We start from the raw sequence: 22771 nt of genomic DNA, 5'->3' as shown, positions 1-22771 counted from the left end.
GACAATTTACCAGAGATTGCTGTGCAGCATCTCTGAATAGCTATAACATTCCAAAGAATGGAAATCAAATCATATTTTCGGGCCTCTCTTTATAAGCCCTTGTGTGCTCCTCTCTGCCACGCTATGAACTCATCCTGGTTTCAGCTGAATCTTTAAAAAGATTCAGAAGAGATCTTGCTTAGGTAAATCTGCTCAAAGTCCTTTCCCGAGGGGATGTTAGGAAATGGAGATTGTGTGGTTTCTCCTGAGACTGTCCATTACAGAGACATGCCCGTACACTTGGAAACATCTAATGAGCTGCATCCAGTAGTCAGGATTGGTACTACCTTGAACTTGAAGATGATACAGTCACTCCACACTGCAAGCATTTTACAGTGTTATTAAAGATGGCCCGTTATTTGACAACTCTCGTTATCATTTAAAACTGTATAATTGTATATTTTAGATATAGTTAATGTTCAGTCCTGTTATCAGCATAGTTACCTGAAGATTGTTTTCCTCACTACAGTAAATAACATCACTGCAACTTGAAGCGGGATCAGAGAGTAGATTTCTTAGATGACATTAAATGGGAGTGGTATAACTTACCTCCTAATATTTCCAAATTATCTTCCCATTATATCTAGCCATTAGCTTTTTACCGTTGAGCTAAGGTTAGAGTAGATAGTTTTTCTAATACTAATAACTGTGTGAAACAGGCTGATGATACTGTAAGCAGGGTCTGCTTTTTAACATCATTCAGGCTGTAAATTGCTTCAGCCTTGGACAAAAGTGGTAAATCATCTCACTTTGGTGTTTCTGATCATTAATCATTTCAAGGTAGTACCACCAGCCTGTTACAATGCTGGGTGATGTATAGCTTTGTAGTAAAAAACAGACTCTCTCCTAAAACGCTTGCAATAAAAATAGGCATTTATTAACACATTTGTAGAAAAGCTTTAGGAGCACACGAATGCGCGATGGCTTGATTAAGGTCACATGGGAAGTCCATCAGAAACATTATTTGCTCATAAATCTCCCCAGTCCTCACACACAATCTTAGCTTTAAAAGTGTGTTTTCTTGTTACGTGTCCAAGAACGATCTCATAAACTACGCTACCATATTGTCATTGTAATTTCACTTAAAAGAGTCTTTGTTTTGAGAGTTCACATCATATGTTATTTCCAAATGTGTGTTATCTGGTACAAACAGTTGCTTAGGCTGTCTTGAATTTTTCATGGTTTCATGCATTCTACGCTACTTTTAAAAGTGAAGCTGTATTCCCTTTTCTTGTGGTTTTACAGTCCAAGAGTCCAGCAGGACGTTCTTTCCATTGCATGGGGGTAACACCCACTTCATGAATGCAGATTCACCCGACATCTCCCATAAAACCATGACTCGCTTTTCCATTGCACAGCTAAATTTCGAGAAACATCCGTTCCTTGAGCTGTTTCTCCCTTCGTGGCAGCCTACAAGGTATAAACATTCCTGCAAGGAGCAGGGGGAAAAGGACACTTTGCAGAAGAATGTGCTGTCTTTGTCAATGGAATTGCCAAATACAGAATAACCAGATTCTATTCTATTTTGCAGTCCCATTTCCCTCCCATTCTGCCCCAGCTCTGCATACACTTAGAAAAGGCTTCGGGCAACAACTGCTGTCTCAAGTTAAGGTCAATCAATACAGCCAATGTGCTGATGTTTAATTATAGGTAGCTGATGGCTTCCTCTGGCATGGATTAATCTTGTTAAATACATGGTTTTAAAATATCCCTTCAAAATTAATTTTCTGCTTGTTTTTTAGATACACTATGTGTACTGGTTCTTCTGCAACCTTGACGGGATGGCCAATGACAGCTGAAACGCTGCTTTGCTTTGCTAACACTGAGATTCACTCCTACGTTATAAAACAAGTTCAGGGGTTGTTACTGTCTTCCACACCACTGCATCTGATCTCTCTTGAACAAAGGGGGCATGAGATGGTTGTATTCATCTCATGAATACCCTGTTAAGAGTTTTTTCATCAGACTCAGTCTGGGCTGTTTGGTTCTATTCACCACACAGTAAGAAAAGGGCCATTTGCTTCTGTTCATCTCATGTACTGTTTCTTGCCAGAGAAAAAGCTGTATGAAACGCACAGTCTAAAAGGATTTCAGTGACGTCTTGATTGTAACAACACGCTTAACTTGAACATTTCCAGCTTTTAAGGAAAACTGATTTTTTTACGTTACACTGGAGTTGAATGCAGTACTATCTTCCTAAAGATTTTCTTTACTCCTGTGCTTTGTCAATAGTTTCGGTCCTGAGGGAGAACAGCTGTACTTAAAAGAGCTTTTAAGAAACCACTAAATTCACTAGGACACCAATTCCTTTTGTAGCAGGTCAGCACGTCTCCAGCTATACTCTGATTTCCAGTAATAGACCTAATCTTCTAAATCAATATGTGATTGCAGTTGGGAACTTGCTTCATTACACCAGGTAAGTCCAATCGTGCCTCCTTCCATGCCTACCTTTGCCTCGACAAATTTTTTGCAGAAAGGGCCCCCAAGAAGGAGTTCAGCATATTACTGAACAACTTGTGTTTAACGAAATGGAGCCAATGTACTTAAAATACTGAAAGAAAATATAAGAACAGCCCAGCGCTGCAAAACAACCTTCTCAAGTTTTACGGAGCACTCCGTAAATTGCTCAACTCTTCAACAGTGGTATGATATTCTTGTGAAAAGTTATGTATATATAGACACATTTTTAAAAACTCAATAGAATCAAGAAGTAACGCTCGTAACAAACAAGTGCCTTCAATCCAGAAACGTCAAAGTTGTTTAAAACATGAAACAAACCCAGGGAGAAAAGAATCTCAGAAATCTGTATTTTGAAAGATAAGACTCTGTGTATTTTAGACCAAAACAAAAGGCAAACGTCTTTGCTGTTTTCCCTGAAGATTCATAGGCAGGAGCTGTAATTAGATCTCATCCAGTTAAAAATTAACGATTAATTCTACCGCCTTCAAAAGGTTTAGTGCATTATGAGGTACATTACAGAGAAGAATAAATTGTAACTGTCAAGGGTCAGATTTTACTTGTTTTACTGAGCTTCACTGAACTCTGAGACTAAGCAACTTATTTCAGTGTATTTGAAGAAGGCAATTTTAATTGTTACGATTAAGGGGCTGCAGAAAGACATGAAGAAGACACGCAATTAAGTATTACCTTTCCATTTAGATCTTTGATCGCACTTGTAAATTCACAGTGGATTTCCCATTAATTAATGTGAATTAGCTAGTTGTGGCTGCTCAATTTACGTTAATTCTAAATGTTTTACAGTGCATCGCTAATTATTGAACAACAAGAAACTTATTTAAAAGGATGCAGGTGCGAGCTAGGAATCGCTGCTGGGGGATTGTTCTGCAGGGCTCCTGGCACCCCCGGCCCACGGAGCGTGACTTTGCGTGGGCTCACAGAGCGGGGGGACCCCGTCCCCTTTTGTCCTTTCCGATGCACCCCCGGGAACTTCGCTTTCCAACCCCCCCGCGCTGGCCTTTTGTACTCAGCACACAGCTCCTTTTCCAATGTGTCAACACTCGCCCTTAATTAGTCCTTCCCGCATAATGAGGCGTTCCTCATCTCCAAAGGCGCCGTGTGCCGCGGTCCCTGCCGCCTGCGCGGGGCTGGAGACACAAGGGGCCGGGGGGCCCGGCGCGGAGCGGGGGTGCGGGACACCCCGCCCGTTCTCCGCTCGCTGAACGCCGCGTTCTGTCCTTTGCCCGCACACACACACACGCACACACACTCCGCATCTTTTGTGCTGCCAGGATGAGAAATCCCCCTTGGCAATAAAACACGCTGCCCTGACAGAGGTTTATTCTCCCTCAAAGTGCAACCGCGACACGACCCACGGCCGCATCCCCGCTCGAACACTTCTCCCCCTGCCCTCCGAGGACGAGCTGCTCGTTCGGGCGGGCAGCAGCGGGCTGCCAGCCTCGCCCCTCAGGCAGGCTCCGGGGAAGCGGCGTTAGTCCCGCACACGGGGTACGGGACCCCCTCCTGACCCCTCCCCTCCCCCGCCATGGCGGCCTTGGCCCCGCCCCCGGGTGCTGTGGGCGGAGCTCCCGCCCCGCCCGGTCCGCGCGGGGGCAGCGGCTGCCCCGGCCAGCGGCGGCCGCGCGTGCGCGGTGGCGCGCGGGACACGGGAGTTGGCGGGGCCGGGAGCCGGGGCTGCGGCGGCCGCGGGTGAGTCGCTGCGGGGACGGGCCGCGCTGAGGCAGCGCGCTCCGCCGAGCCGGCGCTCCCCCAGCACCGACCGGGGCTTGAACTTTGACCGCGGCCCTCCCTGGGGCCCTCTTGACGGGGAGGACGGGCTGAGCCTTCCCGCCCTTCGCCCCGCACCGCCGCCCGCCATCGGTCCCGTCCCGCGTGGAGCGGGGCGGCAGGGCGGGGAGGGGCGCTACCCAGCCCGGCTCCTTCCTCGGGCACCCCGCGGCGTTACTTTTCCGCGTTGCTACCGCAACACCCCCCTGGCCGCCCAGCGCCATGGGGCAGCGGCTGCGCGGGAGGCGCGGGGCGGGCAGAGCGGGCAGAGCCGTGTGCCCGGCGGAGCCGTGTGCCCGGCGGAGCCGTGTGCCCGGCGGAGCCGTGTGCCCGGCGGAGCCGTGTGTCGGGCGGAGCCGTGTGCCCGGCGGAGCCGTGTGCCCGGCGGAGCCGTGTGTCGGGCGGAGCCGTGTGCCCGGCGGAGCCGTGTGCCCGGCGGAGCCGTGTGCCCGGCGGAGCCATGTGTCGGGCAGAGCCGTGTGCCGGGCAGAGCCGTGTGCCCGGCTGCGGGGAAGTTCGGGTCAGGTTTCTATCCAAAACGCACAGCTCTTCTAGCCGGCTGGAAAACGCTTGTGCTGTGGCTCTTACCTCTACGTGTCACTCACGTTCAGGCCGTGGGGTTTGATGCTCATCTTGCTGCTTAATTCGCGCTTGCCCTTTAGCTGCGTGTTCCTTTGTGACAGGGCACGGTGCAGTTTTCGGTCATGGTTTGTGTGTGGGGTGGCACAGCCCGCGCTCTGCTGTGGGGTTTCGAGCCGAGAAGTTCACTGTGTGCCCGAGTCAGTTCGGACGGGCCGTCCGGGGGGAGGGGACCGTGTGCGCTGGAACTTTTCCGTCCTTCGGAGCAAGGAAAGCAGCAAAGCTCGGGTCTGGTTTGGTTTAGTGCGTTCAAATAACTGGATGTGTGGGCTCAACAATAGAGAGCGCAAAAATACCTGCTGAAAGGAATGTGGCTGTAACTGCGTGGGTGAGAGCTGCTTGTTCTGGAGACCTAGTGTGGAAAGGCCCATCCACCGTATGGACGCCCCTGGGGCAGGGGTGTCCTGCCCCATCAACAGCTGCTGGCACTCTCAGCATCTTCCTTTTTTTAATGTCCAGAGGTGGAAGTTCAGATCTGTGCTGCTTTTAGCCACAGACACAAAAAAATACGCACCGAAACTCTTGAAGTTTCAAGTGACATCTGGGGATGCCTGAAGTTGATGGGAAGAGGTTGTTGGTGCTGGTTCTGTTGGCTTGCTGAGCTGAAGTGCTTGCAGTGCTCTACCGTTTGATTGCTGTCTCCTAATGGCTTTCTGGTCATAATTAATATGCTGTATAGCCTGATTTCTTTACCTTGATACAGCAACGCAAACATTTTTTCTAGGTGTAATTGCTGTTGTACTTTAGAAGGAACAGCGACTTTCACAGATGCAGATCTGAGGCTGGCCCAGTGTAGCACAGGAATTAATTTGAAGAACTGCTTCATTGTGTCCATCCCTTTTTAACAGCTCTGATGACAAGTCACAGAGAATCAACAAAAGCAGATGGCTGGAGGTGGCTCTTGTTGCTTTGGGGAGTAAACTATTGAGTAGCAAAAGACTGAAAGATGAGCACATTAGCACAAAACACACAAAAACATTTTGTGCTGAAGTGTGTTAAACATTTGAAATAAGTTTGAAAAATTGTATTTTTAAAGCACGCTTAAATTCACTAAACCGAAAGTTCAGTTTTCCAAGTACAGGTACAAAGTTCTAAGTACAGCCATCAGATATGCTCATAATGTGCCAGCACAGGCTTGCCACATATATGTAACTCTCTGGAAGAACATTAGTGAAGGTAAAATTAAAAAAAGAAAATAAATAAAGGCTCTACCACATCTTGTGTGACATGACCAAAGTTTGGAACCTAATGCATAAGAGCGTTACCTGAACTTCAAAACCTCCTATGGACATATGGACTGAATTTTGATTGTTATGGGAGTTTTCTGAAGCCTTACATATATTTCCACCAAAAAGTGTCTCACAAGGATTTAACTTTTAAGAGAAAAGAAAACCAACACCAACCTCCTTAGGAACATGAATTAGTACAGAATAACTAATGTTTGGGTTTGGTTCGGTTTTATTTGTCCTGCAGTGAATGGTGTTGCCTGCTCACCTCTCTTATTGTTAGATGGCAAGACTGTTTAACATTTATTTCAGTCGTGCTGTGCATGCTACTTTTTCAGGAGTGTGATGACTGTGACCCATTAGTTTGATGCTCTCTAAAAGCCATTCACAATATTATGACTTAGTCCCAAACCTGCCAAGAGCAGAACATCATCTGTGTAACCTGGACCTGGTGGTGTCTAGAAATAACTCCTTAAACACAGTTGCAACTTAAAATTTCTGTTCTCCTGGTATCCTGTCTAATTTTAGAGTGATTTTATTTTTTTTAAGGGTGTTTGTGAGAGTGTCTGACTTTCTATAAGTTTTTTTCCAGAGAGCTCAGAAGTGACTGTCATGAGATCAGTACAGCATTCTTCATTCGTTTGCTCTCAGCCTACTAATCCTGTAGTATATTTAGTACTTGCAAATCCAGGATTTTCTTTCCAGCTATAAACAGTAGACCAGAAATAATAATTCACAGTTTCTGGGATGCTGCACCGATATGTCGAGGTATGGTAGGAAGAAGAACCGGAGAAATCTTGCACCTTTTGATAATGCGCACTGTTGAAGGTCATTGGAATGCCTGCAGTGCCAGTGCAGGTTTTCTGCTGCTGTCTCATAGTGTTGTGAAAAATCAGGGGATTTTAAATCATGCGGCTCAGGAAAGGAATGTGGGATTTTTTGCCCTCTCTAAGCTTAAGCATGGGCATGTATTTTCAATTCACGTGATTATTGTGGAATTTATTTTGTCTATTTATGAGAAAGTAATCTTCCTTTTGAATATCTGAAAGCAATGCATGGTTCATGTGTCATTAAATTAGAAACTGCAGGCAAATAAAGAACCATCTGGAGACTTGGTGGGGGGGTAGGTTGAGATTTCTGGTTAAATGTACTATCAACACAGGAAAAAAACAATGAGAAGTGTTTCAGCTTCAAAAGGAGGCAAAGTGCTGGGCATTTTCTCATGTTTGGTTTGGGGTGGTTCTTTTTTATTGGTTGTTTTTTTAACCGTCGTCTTTTCATAATTAGGAGAAACACCAGAATGAAAGATATGGACAACATCAAAACTGTGAAGAAAGAATGGTAGGTAAAAGTTCTGCTCTCCCCCTTTTTCCTCTTCCTTTCCTGATCCTGTTTGTGTGTCCTGCATGACCTTTCATACTTTATATTAAATGTTAATATTTTAAGTTTTGTTTGCTGTATCTACCTCCTCCACATATATATATATATATATATATGTATTTTAAACTTCAGTATAACTTTGCTAAAAGATTTTTCACATAGCTGGAGGGTTTCCTAGATGCAAAAAGCTGCAGAAATGGTTTTACTTAAAAAAGAAAGGCAGCCCTGCAAATTGCTAACTCATAGTGCACCTCTACATTTGGTATGGACATGTTTCGTTTTCCAGTTATGTTTCTGAGGTAAAGTACAGTGAATACCTAGATTAACACTTCCAAGTTTCTTTTGTTCTATTAGAAAACTAAAATAGGGACAGCACACTTTTGAAATTTTTTCTTCTTTCAATGTTTTGAGTTTTTCTTTTGTTTAAATATGTTAATCTCTAGGGATTCTTAGTATTGCGTAGATACACTGCATAAAATTCCTTTTTATGCAAATATATCTAATTACCATTCAAGTAAGCATGACTGGTTTTGAATTCAATGCAGAGTTTTATGTAAAACTGGGTATTTTTAAAGAGCTGGGATATTTTTTTTTGAAATTGCTTAAAATAGACTTTTCTGAAGCTCTAATAGGAGTAACTCCCACAATGTTTAGCAAAAGCTGCACAATCCTCCTCCTATGCAAAGTACCTAAACAGAAAGGTCATCATTCATTCAGTTTGCATATTTCTGCGTTTTGTTTGGTGAAAATCTGACAGAAACAGCTGTCACATAAACAGTGTTGTATACAGAAATGTGCTTGATGCACCTTTTTTGATACTCTGGCAGTCTCCACAGTACGGAAATCTTCTGTTGTATTTCTTCAGTGTGCTCAAGTGATGTCGAGTCACTTGTTCTCGAGTTTCTCTTTTTACTTTCAAAGACAGTTACGGTGGTTCTGTGATGGTGCTGGAAATGGGGGAGTAAATCTTAGGGCAATGTTCTTGTGTGTGGTTTTTAAAGCGTATGGCAAGGGAAGTCACTCGGGCTCATATCATGGAAATGCTTCAAGGAATGGCTTTAATTGGCGTGCAGTTAAACGTTTGGTGTTCTGAATTGCAAGTATGAATCATCTAACTTGCATTCCTTGCTCTGATACCAAGTTTACAAGCTTCTGCATAGATTAATTCACCTTTTTCGTTGCTGTTCTTCAACTTGTGCTTCTGAAGTGCAAATAGTATCTAATGTGTTGTCTGAAGCATCATTTTTGCTTACATCTTTGTCCTGCAGGATGTGTAAATCAGGAACAGACAATCAGATTTTGAATGGTGCAGAACAGAACTGTGACTACTTTGTAGACAGCCTTTTTGAAGAAGCACAGAAGGTCGGTGCCAGATGTGTGCCCCCAACTACAGTCAAGAACCAGGTCAGTGCTGAAGAGAAAAAAATACGCATGTGTAATATAATAGCACTCCAGGAGTACTCTGGAAAACAAAAGGTCCAGTAGTCTTATCCAGTACGTCTGTAAATAAATGCACATAGAATTCAGACAGCAGTAGGAACAGTCTCCCATCTCTTAGTCAACCAAGCCTGTGCTTCTGGCTCTAACTGTTTTATAGAGGGTTTAGTGTTGTTCTAGACTTACACTGGCATTGGCTTGTGCGCTTCTGCTGTATTAGTAAGAGTGAGCTGAGCATGAGGTGCAAGAAGTAACTACTGTTACATAAAAAGTTGTTTAAAAAGTTGCAGCCTTTTAATGCAGAGACATAGCCCAAATCTTTTTCATTTGTTCTCATTTTATAGTTGTGGTGGTAGTGGGATGTTTAATATGGGTTTATATCTCAGTGATATTCGTATTATTCTGTTACTCTCCAAAGAGTAGGAAGGCACTGGACAAAAGGCCACATAGAGCAAAGATATAAAGGAGAAATTTAGGGTGGGTGTTGCTGGAAATTATGTTCATAGATCCCCAACTGTGTCTGGGAGAAAAGCAGTGTCAGGAGCAGCAGTACCTTAAATTGCAGTTCTGAAACAGGGTTCCATGGCAGTCCTTGCAGCCACATCTGAATGGGCAGCTGATGTGGAGTAACTAGTCCATGTTAAACTTGTATCCTGGTTCACTGGAGAGGAGCCTTCCCATGATGAGAGCCCCCCGCATATGCATTGGTGCCATGAGACACAAGACTTCTTAAAGGAATCTAATCTTCCTGAGTGCTGTGTACCTTTTTGACAGATTACCCAGCCAAAAGAGAATTTGGTTCAGCAGTTTGCATATGCTGTGTGTTTATGTAGCAATCAGCTTATAAGAAGTCACACTGTGCAAAAAATTAAACAAAAGTTGTCAAGTACTATGAAGCCTAGTTCAAACTAATTTCCAGCTGAGAAGAATTCTGCATTTGTAAGTGCTTCATATACCTCCCATGTGGTCAAGTATCTGTCAAGACAACATTATTTCAGGCATCAGACCCGGTTGACCAAATGTTTCCCTAAATGGCATGATGCGTAAATATGAAAATGCGATCCCAAATATATCCATGTTAAAGGTGCAGAGATTTCAGTGAACAGTGTGAAGGGTACAAGTTGAAGTAGTGGATGTTCTCTGGCAAAGCTAATGAGTTACTAAGAATTAATTTTTTCATTCCCATAACACCAAGCTTTTGAATATACCCAGGAATCCCAGGGTAACACAAATGTATGACTGTCTGAAAGTAAGTTTTCTGATGCTTGCTGCATTTCCTGAATAAAAGGCTTCTGCATGCGTTATCTCAATGCCTGACTTTCAGAAGGTCCTGAATGATCGACACACAGCTTTGCCCTGATAAATCCCCAGCTGGACTATTCTGGTAGTTGGTGTTCCAGCACCAGGCATCTACGCTCTCAAATTAGCTCTTGAAGAGTTGCAGCTGGCTGGGATCTTCCAGCTCTGTTTTTTTTCCCTGCTGAATTGAAGGCGTGTTCTTGACCTAGGAAAGCAAAATGATTGGGGGAAGGTTTATTTCTAACCCAGATTGACACAAGATACTTAGAAATGTCACTTACCCTTTGCAGTTGCTCTGCCTGTTGGCACGGGGCCGAAACAGATTATAGTGAGCCTTCTCTCTCAGTATTTTTAGTCCGTGCAGTGGATGATTTATGATCACAGGGAACTGTAGGTATGCCAAACAGGTTTTACGTCTGTGTTATAATGAGAATTGTTCTTACTTTATAGGTTGATGTAATCATTAAACTTTGGAAAAATGGGTTTACAGTAAATGACAGTGAACTGAGGAGCTACACTGATGTTTCAAACCAACAGTTCTTGGACTCCATTAAAAAAGGGTGAGTTTTGTGTTCTTAATCAGCCTGAGTTAATGTGCTTTGGATAGCACTTAGCATATGCTCTAAATTTTCTACATAGCTGCTTGGCTTTGCTGCACTGCAGGAGCTTTGGCCACTGCCTGTCTCAGTTCCCACAGTGCTAATGGCTGTTTTAACATCAACCGGTTTAATATCGCTTTGAATTGCAGTAGTTGTACAGTTGCTGATGAAAGAGATAAAAGTGAGTGTTGGTAAGGGGCTCAGCAGGTGCAGAATGAAATAAAGAATAAATCAGAGTGCCCAGTAAGAGCCACTGATCAAATAGTACTTAAGACTAACAAACTCAATGCGTAAGTGGTTGAGCTTTTCTGGTTTTATGGTCTTTGTTTTCTTTTTATTGATGAAAAGCCTTAAATGGGCACAGCTGCCCTATGTAACGTCAAGAAACGGATCAGTCCTACATTCCAGACGTTTTTCCTAGAACAAACTTGCTATTTCAGTCATTTGTGTGTATACAGCAATTTTACTTTTATCCCCCCATTAAAAATTAGCATACATTGGTTTGTATGGTCAGCTGCTGGTGTTTGCAGTGTTGCTTTAAAAAAGCAGTTGACCATACAAACCAATGTAATTTTGAGCCTTTAATTTGTAGTCCATTGCTTCTTCCCATTGAAATGTAGAGGAGAATATAATTTCATAGAGAATATAATTTAATAACTCTCTTTCAAATAGGTGAAATTACTGAGCCATTGTAATTTTTGTCTTTTCCATAGTTTGCTAGCCCATCAAAAATACCAATTTTACACTATATTTCTCCTCTATGGCTGTCACCCGCATTCATTGTAATAGCAATTAACTGCGTTGCTTAAATCTCTTTGCTTTCTCTGTGTACATGCATCAAAAGTTTGCCACCTTTCTTCCACCATTTGCTTGTGAAGATGCTAATTACAAGATGCTTCCTGCATAATTGTTTATGGTAGAGGAGCACTTAGTACAGCCCCTGTGCCAGCTGAGCCCCACCACCCGAAAATGCAGGATCTGCATCAGAGCTCTTAGACAAAGGCCTTGTTGTGTTCTGCTTAATGCAAATAAAGCATTACCGAGGTGATGTTACTGCACTAAAAAGCGTAGCTGTTAGTGATGATGTAATTTTTGAAAGCTGAGATTCATATTTGTAATTCAACACATTGTGTCTAAACTCAGTTCTTCAAAAGCCTTTTTTCCTTCTTGTTTTATGGGGATAAAATAACTGAACCTTTTACAGCAATGTATGGCAATAGTGAAGTTCCTACACATCATGCGCTTTGGCGTGGTAACTGCTGAGTAAATTTGAACATCATTCAACAACTTGCATGGTGCTGTCCTTTTTTTATTGTTCACTTTCTAGTTAACTTTCTAGGAACTGCAAATTTGGATGTCATGCACTTAACACTTAGTAAATACTTGTGAAGGTGTTTTTTTTTATAAAGGCATCATCCTTGAAAGAAGCATAGAACATGTATTTATCATTAATCTATTTTGTGTACTGAAAATGGTGTAGTAATTATTTTTATGACTTTTTCTTTTTCTTAAGGGAACTGCCTTTTGAGTTGCGAAAAGTTTTTGATAAGGAGGAGGTAGATGTGAAAGTGGAAGATAAAAAGGATAAAGTGTACTTGTCATCGAAAAAGCCGGTGTTTCATCCCTTTTCTGGACACGGTTACAGATTAGGAAGGTGAGTAGTTTGATGTGGTCTATGCTTGAGTAGCTAAAGGGAACTATACCTATGGTAAGGGATCTCATAATTGAGGTTGAAGTGACCTCTGGAGTTCTCTAATCCAAGTTCCTGCTCGAAGCAGGGTCAGCTGTGGGGACAGGTGAGGTTGCTCAGGCTTGTATCCAGTTGGGCCTTGAAATCCTGCAAGAGTGGAAGCTGCACAGCTTGATTCAGTGCTGTATTGTCTTCATTGGAAATAAGTTATTCCTTTTTATCCAGTCTGAATGTCTCTTGCTTCAGTTTATGTCCACCATGAAGAGCCTGGCTCCCTCCTGCTGATGGTCTCCTGTAGACCCTGTTAGGTGACCCCCCCTACACTGTCTCTTCCACAGGCTGAACAAGCCCCTCCAGCATCTCCTCACAGGGCGAATGCTCCAGCATGAGGCCAATTTGGTGGCCCTCCGGGCAACTTGCTCCTGTTTATTGACATCTGTCTTTTTATTTTGGGCACCCAACCTGCATGCAGTATTGAGGTGTGTCTCGTGAGTGCTGCATGGGGGACAATTGGCTCCCACAGTCTACTGGCTGTGTTCCTGTTAAAACAGCGAGGATGCTGCTGGTTTTCTTTGCTCCTGGACTCAATATCAGCAGAACTTGCCAGCTGAAAGGCTGTCACTCTTCTGTTCTGTGATTTAAGAGACAAGAATCTCTTTTTAAAGCTCTGTGTGCAATACTTGTGTAAGAAGAGAGGAGTATGACAGTCCCATAAAGGAAACTGAAGAGCTAAGAGTTTATATTGCATTCTCTTAAAATTCTTAAGTATTTAACCATGCATTTAGTGTAGTAAGACACTTCAGAGTGTTACAGTGATCCTCTTTCTTCTGTGACTCTTGTGGTTGGGGAGAGTCAGCCATAAATGCCAATGCTAAAACTGTACTTGATTTATAACCAAACAGTACTGCATTTTGCAAGGCAGAGGGGCAGGCTAGGAGGTGGTGTATTTGATCCCTGTGACTTTTGCTTACTCCTGCCACTTTATCTGCTTCACATGTCCCTGTTATGTAAGGCTTAGATGCCTATAGAAGCAGATTTCAGCCTAGAGAACATATTCAGTGACCAGGAGCCTACAGGAAGCCTTCACAGGTGGGACTGCTTAGTGGACTGTGCTGAAACCTTAGGTGAGCGGCTTGTTTTAATTAAATAGAAAGGCTTTGCTGCTAAGGCCCATTGCTTGTGCTGAGAGAAAGCGTGACCTGGGTAGGAACAGATGAGGCAGGAGAAGACAACGTGCAGAGTAAGAGAGTGGTAATCATAAAGGATGAGTGTTTCCAGGCTGCTTCAGAGAAGCAAGTGTCTGTTTTATCAGTTTCATCTGTTTCTCTAGCACAGTCCATTCAATTGTTACATGCTTGAGTAGATACGGTCAATAGGGAAAAGTCTTCCCCGCGAGAGATGGATGAGATGCTGCAAGACTTGTGCTTGGTAGCACAGAAATCCTGAGCAAACGAGGGTCGACAACTTAACCTTATTTTATCTACAAGTAGAACTATATATAACAAAAGCAAAAAGATCTTCAGTGTGCTGCATTTCAGTCGTTCAGTGGCTTGTTGTGCTCTGTAATGCCTACGTCGTGATCTTGCTTCCCAAGAGGCGATTTAAGTTCTGCAAATGTGCTGTTCTGTGAATTTTGGTTGACTGGTCTTGCACACTGAGACATGCTACAACTTGTTCAGCATTTTTTTTCTTTAAGGGCTGGATAAAATACCTTTTTTTTTTTCTACTCTTGGCAGTCTATTCAGTGCTATGCTATTGGAGCTTTTTCTTTAAAAATGAGTAAATATTTTTCTGATGTTGGAAACATGAACTGTAAGTGCTCTTATTCCATAAACTAGTGCTTGCTCCCTGATGTTAATAAATGCCCATTGCATGCCAATGCTACTCTTTCAGCAGAAAAGCTTTGTGGGGAAATAGTAGTACTGAGGCCTGTAAATGTGTTTTAAGCTATAGAACTCCCATTCCACAGTTGCATTTGTGTGCTTAATGGTAAGTGAGAGAGGCAAATGACTGAACAGTTTACTTCAGCTAATGACTTAGCTAAACTTCTGCTTATCAAATAAACTTTATTTAATAGTCTCTAGGTTTTCTGCCAGTGTTCCCAGATGGATGGATTATGTGGTGGATGAACCACTATGAATTGGTCTTCTGGCTGGCTCGTTAATACTTTTGTTGGAGGAAAAATGGAGAAGCGAGAAATGATATGTTTGATATAACTCAGATGAGTTTGATCCTCTCCCTTTTGTTGTACAGGAGAAACAAATTAGACTTACCAGACTTTTCCAATATACCTTATCAACCTATACAACTGATGGATATATTCTGTTTCATTTACCCCTGCTCAGCTGCATTTAATAGTTTGGGACTATAACAAGATTTGCAACTGCACTTTTCTGTTAAGCTTATCAATGCATTTTCAAGACTGCCTTGGAAGCATGTAAATCAAACTATTGGCTGAAATCCCTTGTGACCAATTGAGCTTGCTCTATAGTCTCATTAGGGTAAAACATTATCTGTCAAGCTTCTTAACCATTAGTCAGGCTAAGGCACAATACCGAACTCTGGGGCGTTTTCTTTTCAGAAAATTGATAGGGGGCTCTCGTGTCTCTCCAGTCTTTAGTTTACATCTTCTTTTGATAATCTTGCGGAAGGAATAAGCCTGTAATAGTGGTAATAATGCTTTGATCTCAGGCTAATATGCAACATAGATTCTTGGTTTCTGGCTCTAGTCAAAACTCCCACCACTAGATGGCTTTATCTGTGGGTTCTACAAAAGCAAAGTTATTAAGCACAAAAATACATTAAACCTTGGTGAATATAAATCTTGTTAAGCTAAGCTGCAAGAGAAAGTTACATGTTGGCTTCAGTTTCACATATACTTGCTATTGAAAGAATAATCTCCAGTGCATACCAAAAATTGTGAGATGTGACTATAAAGGAAGTCAGTTTGAGAATGACATCAAAGTCTGTATCTGTGTGAGACCGTTGTCTGAACTACAGCTGTGGCTGGTGGCCTAAAATGTAGTTGAGCCCAGGCTAAGCCAGCCAGCCATCAGCTGCAGAGCTGACAGCCGCTCCTGCCTGCGCTGTGCCGCGCACAGCTCACACACAAGTCCTTGTGCTTCGGCCTCTCAACCTGGAACCAAATGCTGCTGATCAAGTAAGCAGCGAAAGCTCATCATTGCTCGACTGAAGTATTTAAAAAGGACAAGGAATTACTGGAGCGAGTCCAGCAGCAGGCTAGGAAGATGATTAGGGACCTAGGGCACCTTTCTTGTGAGGAGAGACTGAGAAAGCTGGGTCTGTTCAGCCTGGAGAAGCTGAGAGGGGATCTCATCAATGTTTAGAAATATCTCAAGGTGGGTGTCAAGAGGATGGACCAGACTGTTCAGTGGTGCTCAATGACAGGATGAGGGGCAACGGGCACACACTGAAGCACAGGAGGTTCCATCTGAGTATAAGGAGAAACTTATTTACTCTGAGGGTGCCAGAGCCCTGGAACAGGCTGCCCAGAGAGGTTGTGGAGTCTCCTTCTCTGGAGACATTCGAACCCGCCTGGACACATTCCTGTGTGATCTGCTCTGGTGAACCTGCTTTAGCAGGTGGGTTGGACTGGATGATCTCCAGAGGTCCCTTCCAACCCCAGCAATGCTCTGATTCTGTAATTACTTGAACTTTTAATTTTTTTTAATTTGTTCCCAAGACTGTTATAACATTATTTGACTGGTGCTTAAGCTTTTGTTCCAAATCTGGAGGGCAAATAGGGTTTCTTTTGTATTGAGGTCAACTATGAGCAGAAGCTGGGTGTGAGACAAGTATTTACAAGTATTTACTCAGTAGAGTCAGGTGGGTGACAGTAAGTCACCTGTACATAGAGTACCAGGATGCTTTGCAGGTATGCCTCTTGCAATCTGTTGGTTCCAAGTTCTTGTGCCCCAGCTGATTTATTTGTAATGGAAACCAGTCGGTTCTGTGCCTCTTGTCTGCCTCCAGCTGCAGTGAACATCTCTTATCACTCACTTGGGAATGACAATCCTTGATTCTGATTCTTTTTGCAGAGTTTCAATGGAAGAAATAAAAAGTGTCTCTGCTGGCCGATGGTTCAGCAGTTGGGGCGCTTAACTTGGCAGTGGGTGATGAGAGGTTTTTAAATACTTCAGAGTGAGAAGAACTTGAGCCCAAGACTAAAGTTTATTAGCTTGAATATATTAAGTCATTAGCACCTTTTTTAATAATAAATGAGCTGCGGCTTTTCTGCTTTGTGATTAAACTAACAAGAACACAACGATGTAAGGATGGGGTTAGTCCATGAAGCAGATATAGTATTAAGACTGTTTTTGTGTGGTCACTGGTTACTGACTTATCTCTTAAGAAACTCATCGATTTTTCTGTGCAAAGAGAAAACTATTCCGCAAACCACAAGTGTTTGTGTAGTCAGTGACCACAGCTGAGCTCAGAGAAGAAATGGTAGTTCCTTAAATCACTGCTGTTGTTTTGCAAACAAACATCTGGTTATACTCATATGGGCTGAGGATGTGCCTATTGGATCAGGCCTTATGATAACTTAAACAGTACGTGTTGAACAAGCTTAGTCCTGAAAGAGGCACTAAGCTCAAGATATTTATTCAGAATCAGTATTTTTCACAGTAATTTATTTTTTAATACCACACACTTGGATTGAGATCACTGTATTCTGTCAAGGCGTTTTATGGATCTTTGGCCTTACCGTAGAGTCAATTGTTGAAAGTGCCTTAGAAAAAAGCAAAATCCAAGTGTTGCATAAACCAGCCTGGATTTTCATATTAACTCAATTCTTCTGATAGATGAGTAATGCTCCTAAGCTGAAATAGATGATGCCGGAGTCTAAATCAAGGCTAACAACATTCAGTTAAATTGAATTACTATAATCACATTACGGTGAAAATTAACGTTGAGTATGCAAATTCAATACTCAAACCTCTTAAAGTTTCACCTGTGTGATTAGAGTACAAAAAACGTATGAAGAATCTTCAGACCGTTTCATCTCGTGTGTTCATGTTTAATCCTTTGATATTTAAGTTCCCTTCCATCTTGTAAAAATATTGAACATGATCAAACTGAAATTCTTTAGCATGTTGAAGTCTTCAAGAGAAAATATTGGCATATGGTTAAAAAAAAATAAGCTGATATTTATGTCAGTATTCCTATATTTGTTTAAAAAAAAAATAAAGTTATCAGTTCACCATGGTACAGGGCAGAAAGTTCCAGAAGTGGAGGTCTGGAGGGAGGTTCATGCCTACGAATGTGCACAGAAGCCATAACCTCTCTGGCTTTTTCTTTTCAGTGCTACTCCAAGGATAATCTCTAAAGTAAGAGAAGATCATCAGGCAGCTGACAACAAAAGACATCTACCTTTAGTACCCTTAAATGATTTGGAGCCTATCACTAACATCCAGATCTGGTTAGCTGATGGGGAAAGAATAATTCAGAAATTCAATGTTTCGCACAGGTAAGATTGATTCTAGCACTGTCACGTGTATTTACATCTAAACTATTTGTCCTATGCCTGTAAGCATGACAAGTCTCTAACTTGTGTGAATAATTTACCTCCTCAGTTCATTTAGCATTGGGCTGCTGTTCAGCTGTATCTAGAATACTTGCTTTCATATTTTTTGAGAAATTGATAGTCTTTCAGCTGACAAGAAAGGAGCATGAGATGATGTTAATAGTTGAGCATAAACAAAAATCTGAGGAAACTGTAGGAGTTCTTTGTAGGTTAGTGGAAGTTAAGCTGCATGTGTTGCTCATTACTAGAAGAAACGGCTTTTTAGATGACAGATCTCTCACAAAGTCATTACATCTGAAGCAATTTGCTTAGTGGAAAAGCCTGCTGGTCATTTGGCACAGACAGCCCCAAGGCGGCAGCTGGAAGCTGTGATTTGCAGTGGAACCAGAGTCATTGTGCTGGGTAGGGAGGTTCTTCCCCTCCACATCTGTGCTATCAGCATGGACAGCATAGAATGCATCCAACATATTTATTTCTTCATTTGTAAAATTTCTGGTTCCCAAAGGGGCTTGAAAATGGGGATAATGTCAGAAGGTGTCAGCACAGCATGTATATGCAGGGGCTTTGAGAAAGTAGGAGTAACCGTTTAAATTGTAGAACTACAGTCTTTAGAGACCTTTCTCAAATTTGTAATTTGAGAAGTCGCTCCAGTGCTATACAATCAGGTCATATAGAAAGGATATGTTGCCCGTGCTTCTCTGTGAAGCAATTTAAAGTGATCATAGATTTAACACAATCCAGGCTGCTGTCAGGATGAATGGTGTGTGTCTTTGTGGCTCATTAAAATAAAAGATCAGCAGTTGAAGGTTAATGACTGTAACTTTTTCTTACTCTTGTACTAATTTATTACTGTTAGTGGCCTGAGATATGAGCCGAAATGCTGTTGGGAAGTCCTACTGAAGGGTCAATTGCTATTCTAGTTCTTGGTACTTCATTGGAGGGCTTAATATCTTAATTATTCCAGGTTTCACACACTTAAGTATATTTAGAAGCCTTTTGTTTTCACAGTAAATAGCAGTTTGAGCAGCTGCTAAGTGCTTTTGGAGGAAAAAATAAAGTCTGAAGTAAGCAGAACAGCCCTACTGATGCAATGCTCTTCTTGAAGTAGTTTGCAATAAATATTCCTTTATAACGCATCGTCTTGCCACAAGACCAGCATGTTTGTGCTGTATACAATATGTATGACCTAATTAGAAATGGAGAAATCCTTTTGGAGTACATATCCGTAAGTGTTAGGTTGCAGTATAGCACTCCTTTCAGTGGAGAAGCAGTCACGTTATAGGTAAATAACATGTGGCATATATATTGCAGTGCCTGGGTAAATTGATTTCTTTCACCCGTTGCAAACAGGTACCCATTGCAGACAGAATGCGTATGTGCCACAGTAACTAGTACTTTAGATATGACTTAATTACTGATGAAAGATGAAGTTGCAGCATTGGAGCAGAAGTGCAGGTAGCATCGTAATACTGCAGTGTGGGGAATCGAGGAGACATGAGAGCGAAGCAACCAGCAGAGCAGTGCTGTGGGAACGCCACACGTAGCTGTGTCTCGAATCGAGTTGTGTCCCGTCTTGAGCAGTTGCTGAGTTAGTGTGACCCTGGAGCGTCAGGTGTGGAGCCTGGAAAGGGACTTGTTCAGCCTGAAGCAAGAAAGCCAGTGGCTGATTGCCTGAGTTGTTCTTGGAACTCAGTGAACATTGGTTGGGCATTTACATGAATTATACCAAGAAATGATTCCTGCCTGAGGTTTTTCAGGCTTTAGGCTTATAAGGCTGTCTCTGAGTTGAGTCCTACCTGCACAGGAATTAGATGCTAGCTGTATCTGTCCTAGTAAGCATGGCTAAAACAAGAAAATTTGCTCATCTCTGTTGCTAAATTGTTAGGATGGCTTTCCCCTAAGCCAACTAGCACTTGCTCAAACAATATCTAGGCTTGCTTCAGATCTTAGCTCAGGTCACAGACCATTCCCAGGAGGCAGTAAACCCCATGGGCTACCCAGTGCATGGGGGAGAGAAACGATTAGTTTAAAAATTTTCCAGTAGCCAGAGTCTACCAGTTGGCCTCAGGATCAGAGAATGGGCACTGACACTATGTTTATTTTACTGGTATAGATGTGTCCTGTCATCTTCACTTTCCAATTAGATTGGTTAGTCCTGGTTCTTCCACAGTGAAGCCTCTGGCTTGCTCACCTATTGCAAAGTTCTTCACACCTTAACAGGCAGCCTGAGTCTGTAATGAATTCACTGCTGCACCTGCTTTGGTAAAAGGAGGCTATATTTAGACCTAGTTAACTCATAAGCTACCCACACAATTTTTGCAAACCCCTTTTCTTTATTATTGTGGTTCTGCTCCGTGTACCACACACTGGAGTCATCTCCAGTACCACACACTGGAGGTAAGAGCTCCACCAGCTGGTTAGGCATCGGTAGGCTTGTGCAACCACCAGCTGAGCCATGGTGAAGATACTCATCCTTTTTCCCTCGGGGCTGCTCTCAGAGCATGCAAACCTTGGTTCTTGCCTCCCAAGTGGATCAGGCACTTCAGGATACCCCCTAGCTATATTCCTCCATTTCTGTGCCATCAGCTGTTACGTGAAGTGGGTGTCTCATTCTCTTCTTGTGGTGGCTGTGTTGTGCACGTAGTTTGCGTTGGGATTGGAGGGCTCTAATGCTGAGTTTTGGTTTTTTTCTTCTCAGAATAAGCCATGTCCGAGACTTCATAATGAAGTATCAAGGATCAGAGAGAAGTGTTCCCTTCACGCTGACCACTTCACTGCCATTTCGAGAGCTGCGAGATGAGACACTAACCCTAGAAGAAGCAAAGTTGCAAAATGCCGTTGTTGTTCAGAGACTTCAGAAAACAACCGAACCTTTTGGACTCTTGGTGATGAAAGCACCTGACAGTGACTATAAAACTGCTGCTACACCTAATGGACAGCTCAAGAATGAGCAAAAAAAGGCTATCAAAACCACAAGATCAAATTAGTTTTTAACTCGCCAAAATCTGCACACAGGTGGAACTAGACAAAACCAAAAATGTAACCAGCAATACCTGGATGCACTCTCATCCTCATGTACTGTGCTCTCAGAGAGTAAAATGTGTGCTGTGCTATCATCTGCTGTACTAGAAGTATTTTCAACGAGATTTGGTGGTCAGAGCCTGGCTATATAACATAGCAGAGGTAACTGGGCAGCAGGTCATCCTTAGAATTTCCTTAGGTAGAAAACTACTTAGTTCTTTAATGAGTATATTTAGGTGGAACAGTTCTCTGAGAGTTCATTACTACTGATAGCACCTTTTAAGGAAAAATAGTATTTATTTTTGCACTTTGGACTGAAGTGCAACTGAACTGATTGGTTGCACTTGCATTTTGGTGGAAGCTGCTACACTTTGCATTCTTCTCACGGTAACTTTCAGGCAATAGATGCTGCAGAGAAGCTCACATTTGAACTCTTAACTAACTTGAAAATCTTCAATATTGGTATCTTCAGGATTTAACTTTTATCACAAGATCTGCAGTGTCATGTTCTATCAGGTCTTCATATGGTGGTAGGTGCATGTGTGAGAAGATAGAAACGAGGTAGTCTGGTGCATACTGCACATGAAGTGCCTCAAAGGAAGCTCTGAAGGGGTTGCTTCTACCTATGGTTGAAGTGGTTTTTGCCTCTTTTATGCTGCTACAGGTGTCTTACAGATGGGGTGATGTTAAACTACCTAGCTCATTATGATAGAGATCCACTTTTAGCCTCGTCACACAAAAACTTCAGTTTTGCTTGAGATTACCATACAGGAATAGTGGTTTAGAGGGACACAGTTAGTTTTATACTAAATATCTGCCTCTGTCCCGAACTGGCCAACTGACTGAGACTCTAACTGCATGTGGCCAAGTTTCAAAGATGTTGAAAATCCTTATTTGAAAACTGAGGTTTCTTCCCCACCCCCCTGCGCCATTTGCATCCAGATTTTTTATTTTGCTATTCATGTACTTGAGCCATAAAATTTGTAGCCAGCTATTCCATGTTTTGCTGAAGGAGAAATCAACAATAAAGACTAAATATTCTGTATTGGGTTCGCTAAGTAGCGTGTGGGTTTGTGAAGGGAGCTGGAGTCTCTGGATAAGAGTTATTCTGGGGCTTTTGCTGAGTGCTGACCAGTTTGCTACGTATGCAGATGGATACATGTTGGGATTGTATTTCTTTTGAATGGTTAAATGAAGAGTTTGGAATTTCCTGGTTTTGTTTTAAATAGAAAATTACTTAATTGGAGTGACTTGAATTCTATCTAAAAATCATGTTACTTTTAACTAGGGATGCACTTACTTGATTTGCAGAGATGTAAAACTGTTTTGCTTCAGCATCTCTCCTGATATGTTTGAGGGCAGTGAAATTAAAGTCAACTGCACAAATGTATTTTAAGTGTATTCAAAAAGCAAATCTCAGAAAACTACATGGTTAACTGTGTACTATAAACCTGATGTGCTACTGTGTCATTCAGGTTTATGTAGCAAATAATACAACTAAATTGTCTTTCTGCTTGCGCTGACTCCTCTACTATATGAAAAGCCTCCCAGATCTCTGGTAGTAGAAAGAAATGTGCAGAGAAATCCACAAGTAAAATTAGAGACACAAGTCACCTACAGACACAGATCCAGCTCTCAGTTTACAGAACTT

The 22771-nt window shown here is 42.4% G+C and overlaps 1 protein-coding gene across 1 annotated transcript; it reads left to right on the top strand.

Annotated features, from left to right (window-relative positions):
- The first annotated feature begins 4201 nt into the window (after positions 1-4201).
- On the top strand, positions 4202-21139 carry UBXN2A (UBX domain protein 2A). The gene is made up of 7 exons (XM_080342224.1): positions 4202-4206; positions 7437-7490; positions 8798-8933; positions 10716-10825; positions 12378-12518; positions 17878-18042; positions 20798-21139. The coding sequence occupies exons 2-7, from the start codon at positions 7450-7452 to the stop codon at positions 21084-21086; spliced, it is 882 nt and encodes a 293-aa protein (XP_080198350.1). The 5' UTR covers positions 4202-4206; positions 7437-7449; the 3' UTR covers positions 21087-21139.
- The last annotated feature ends 1632 nt before the right edge of the window (positions 21140-22771 follow it).

This window comes from Nesoenas mayeri (assembly GCF_963082525.1).
Source record: "Nesoenas mayeri genome assembly, chromosome: 3".
Classification (NCBI taxonomy): domain Eukaryota; kingdom Metazoa; phylum Chordata; class Aves; order Columbiformes; family Columbidae; genus Nesoenas; species Nesoenas mayeri.
The sequence above is the reverse complement of the archived record's forward strand: the minus strand, read 5'-3'. Positions and strand labels throughout refer to the sequence as shown.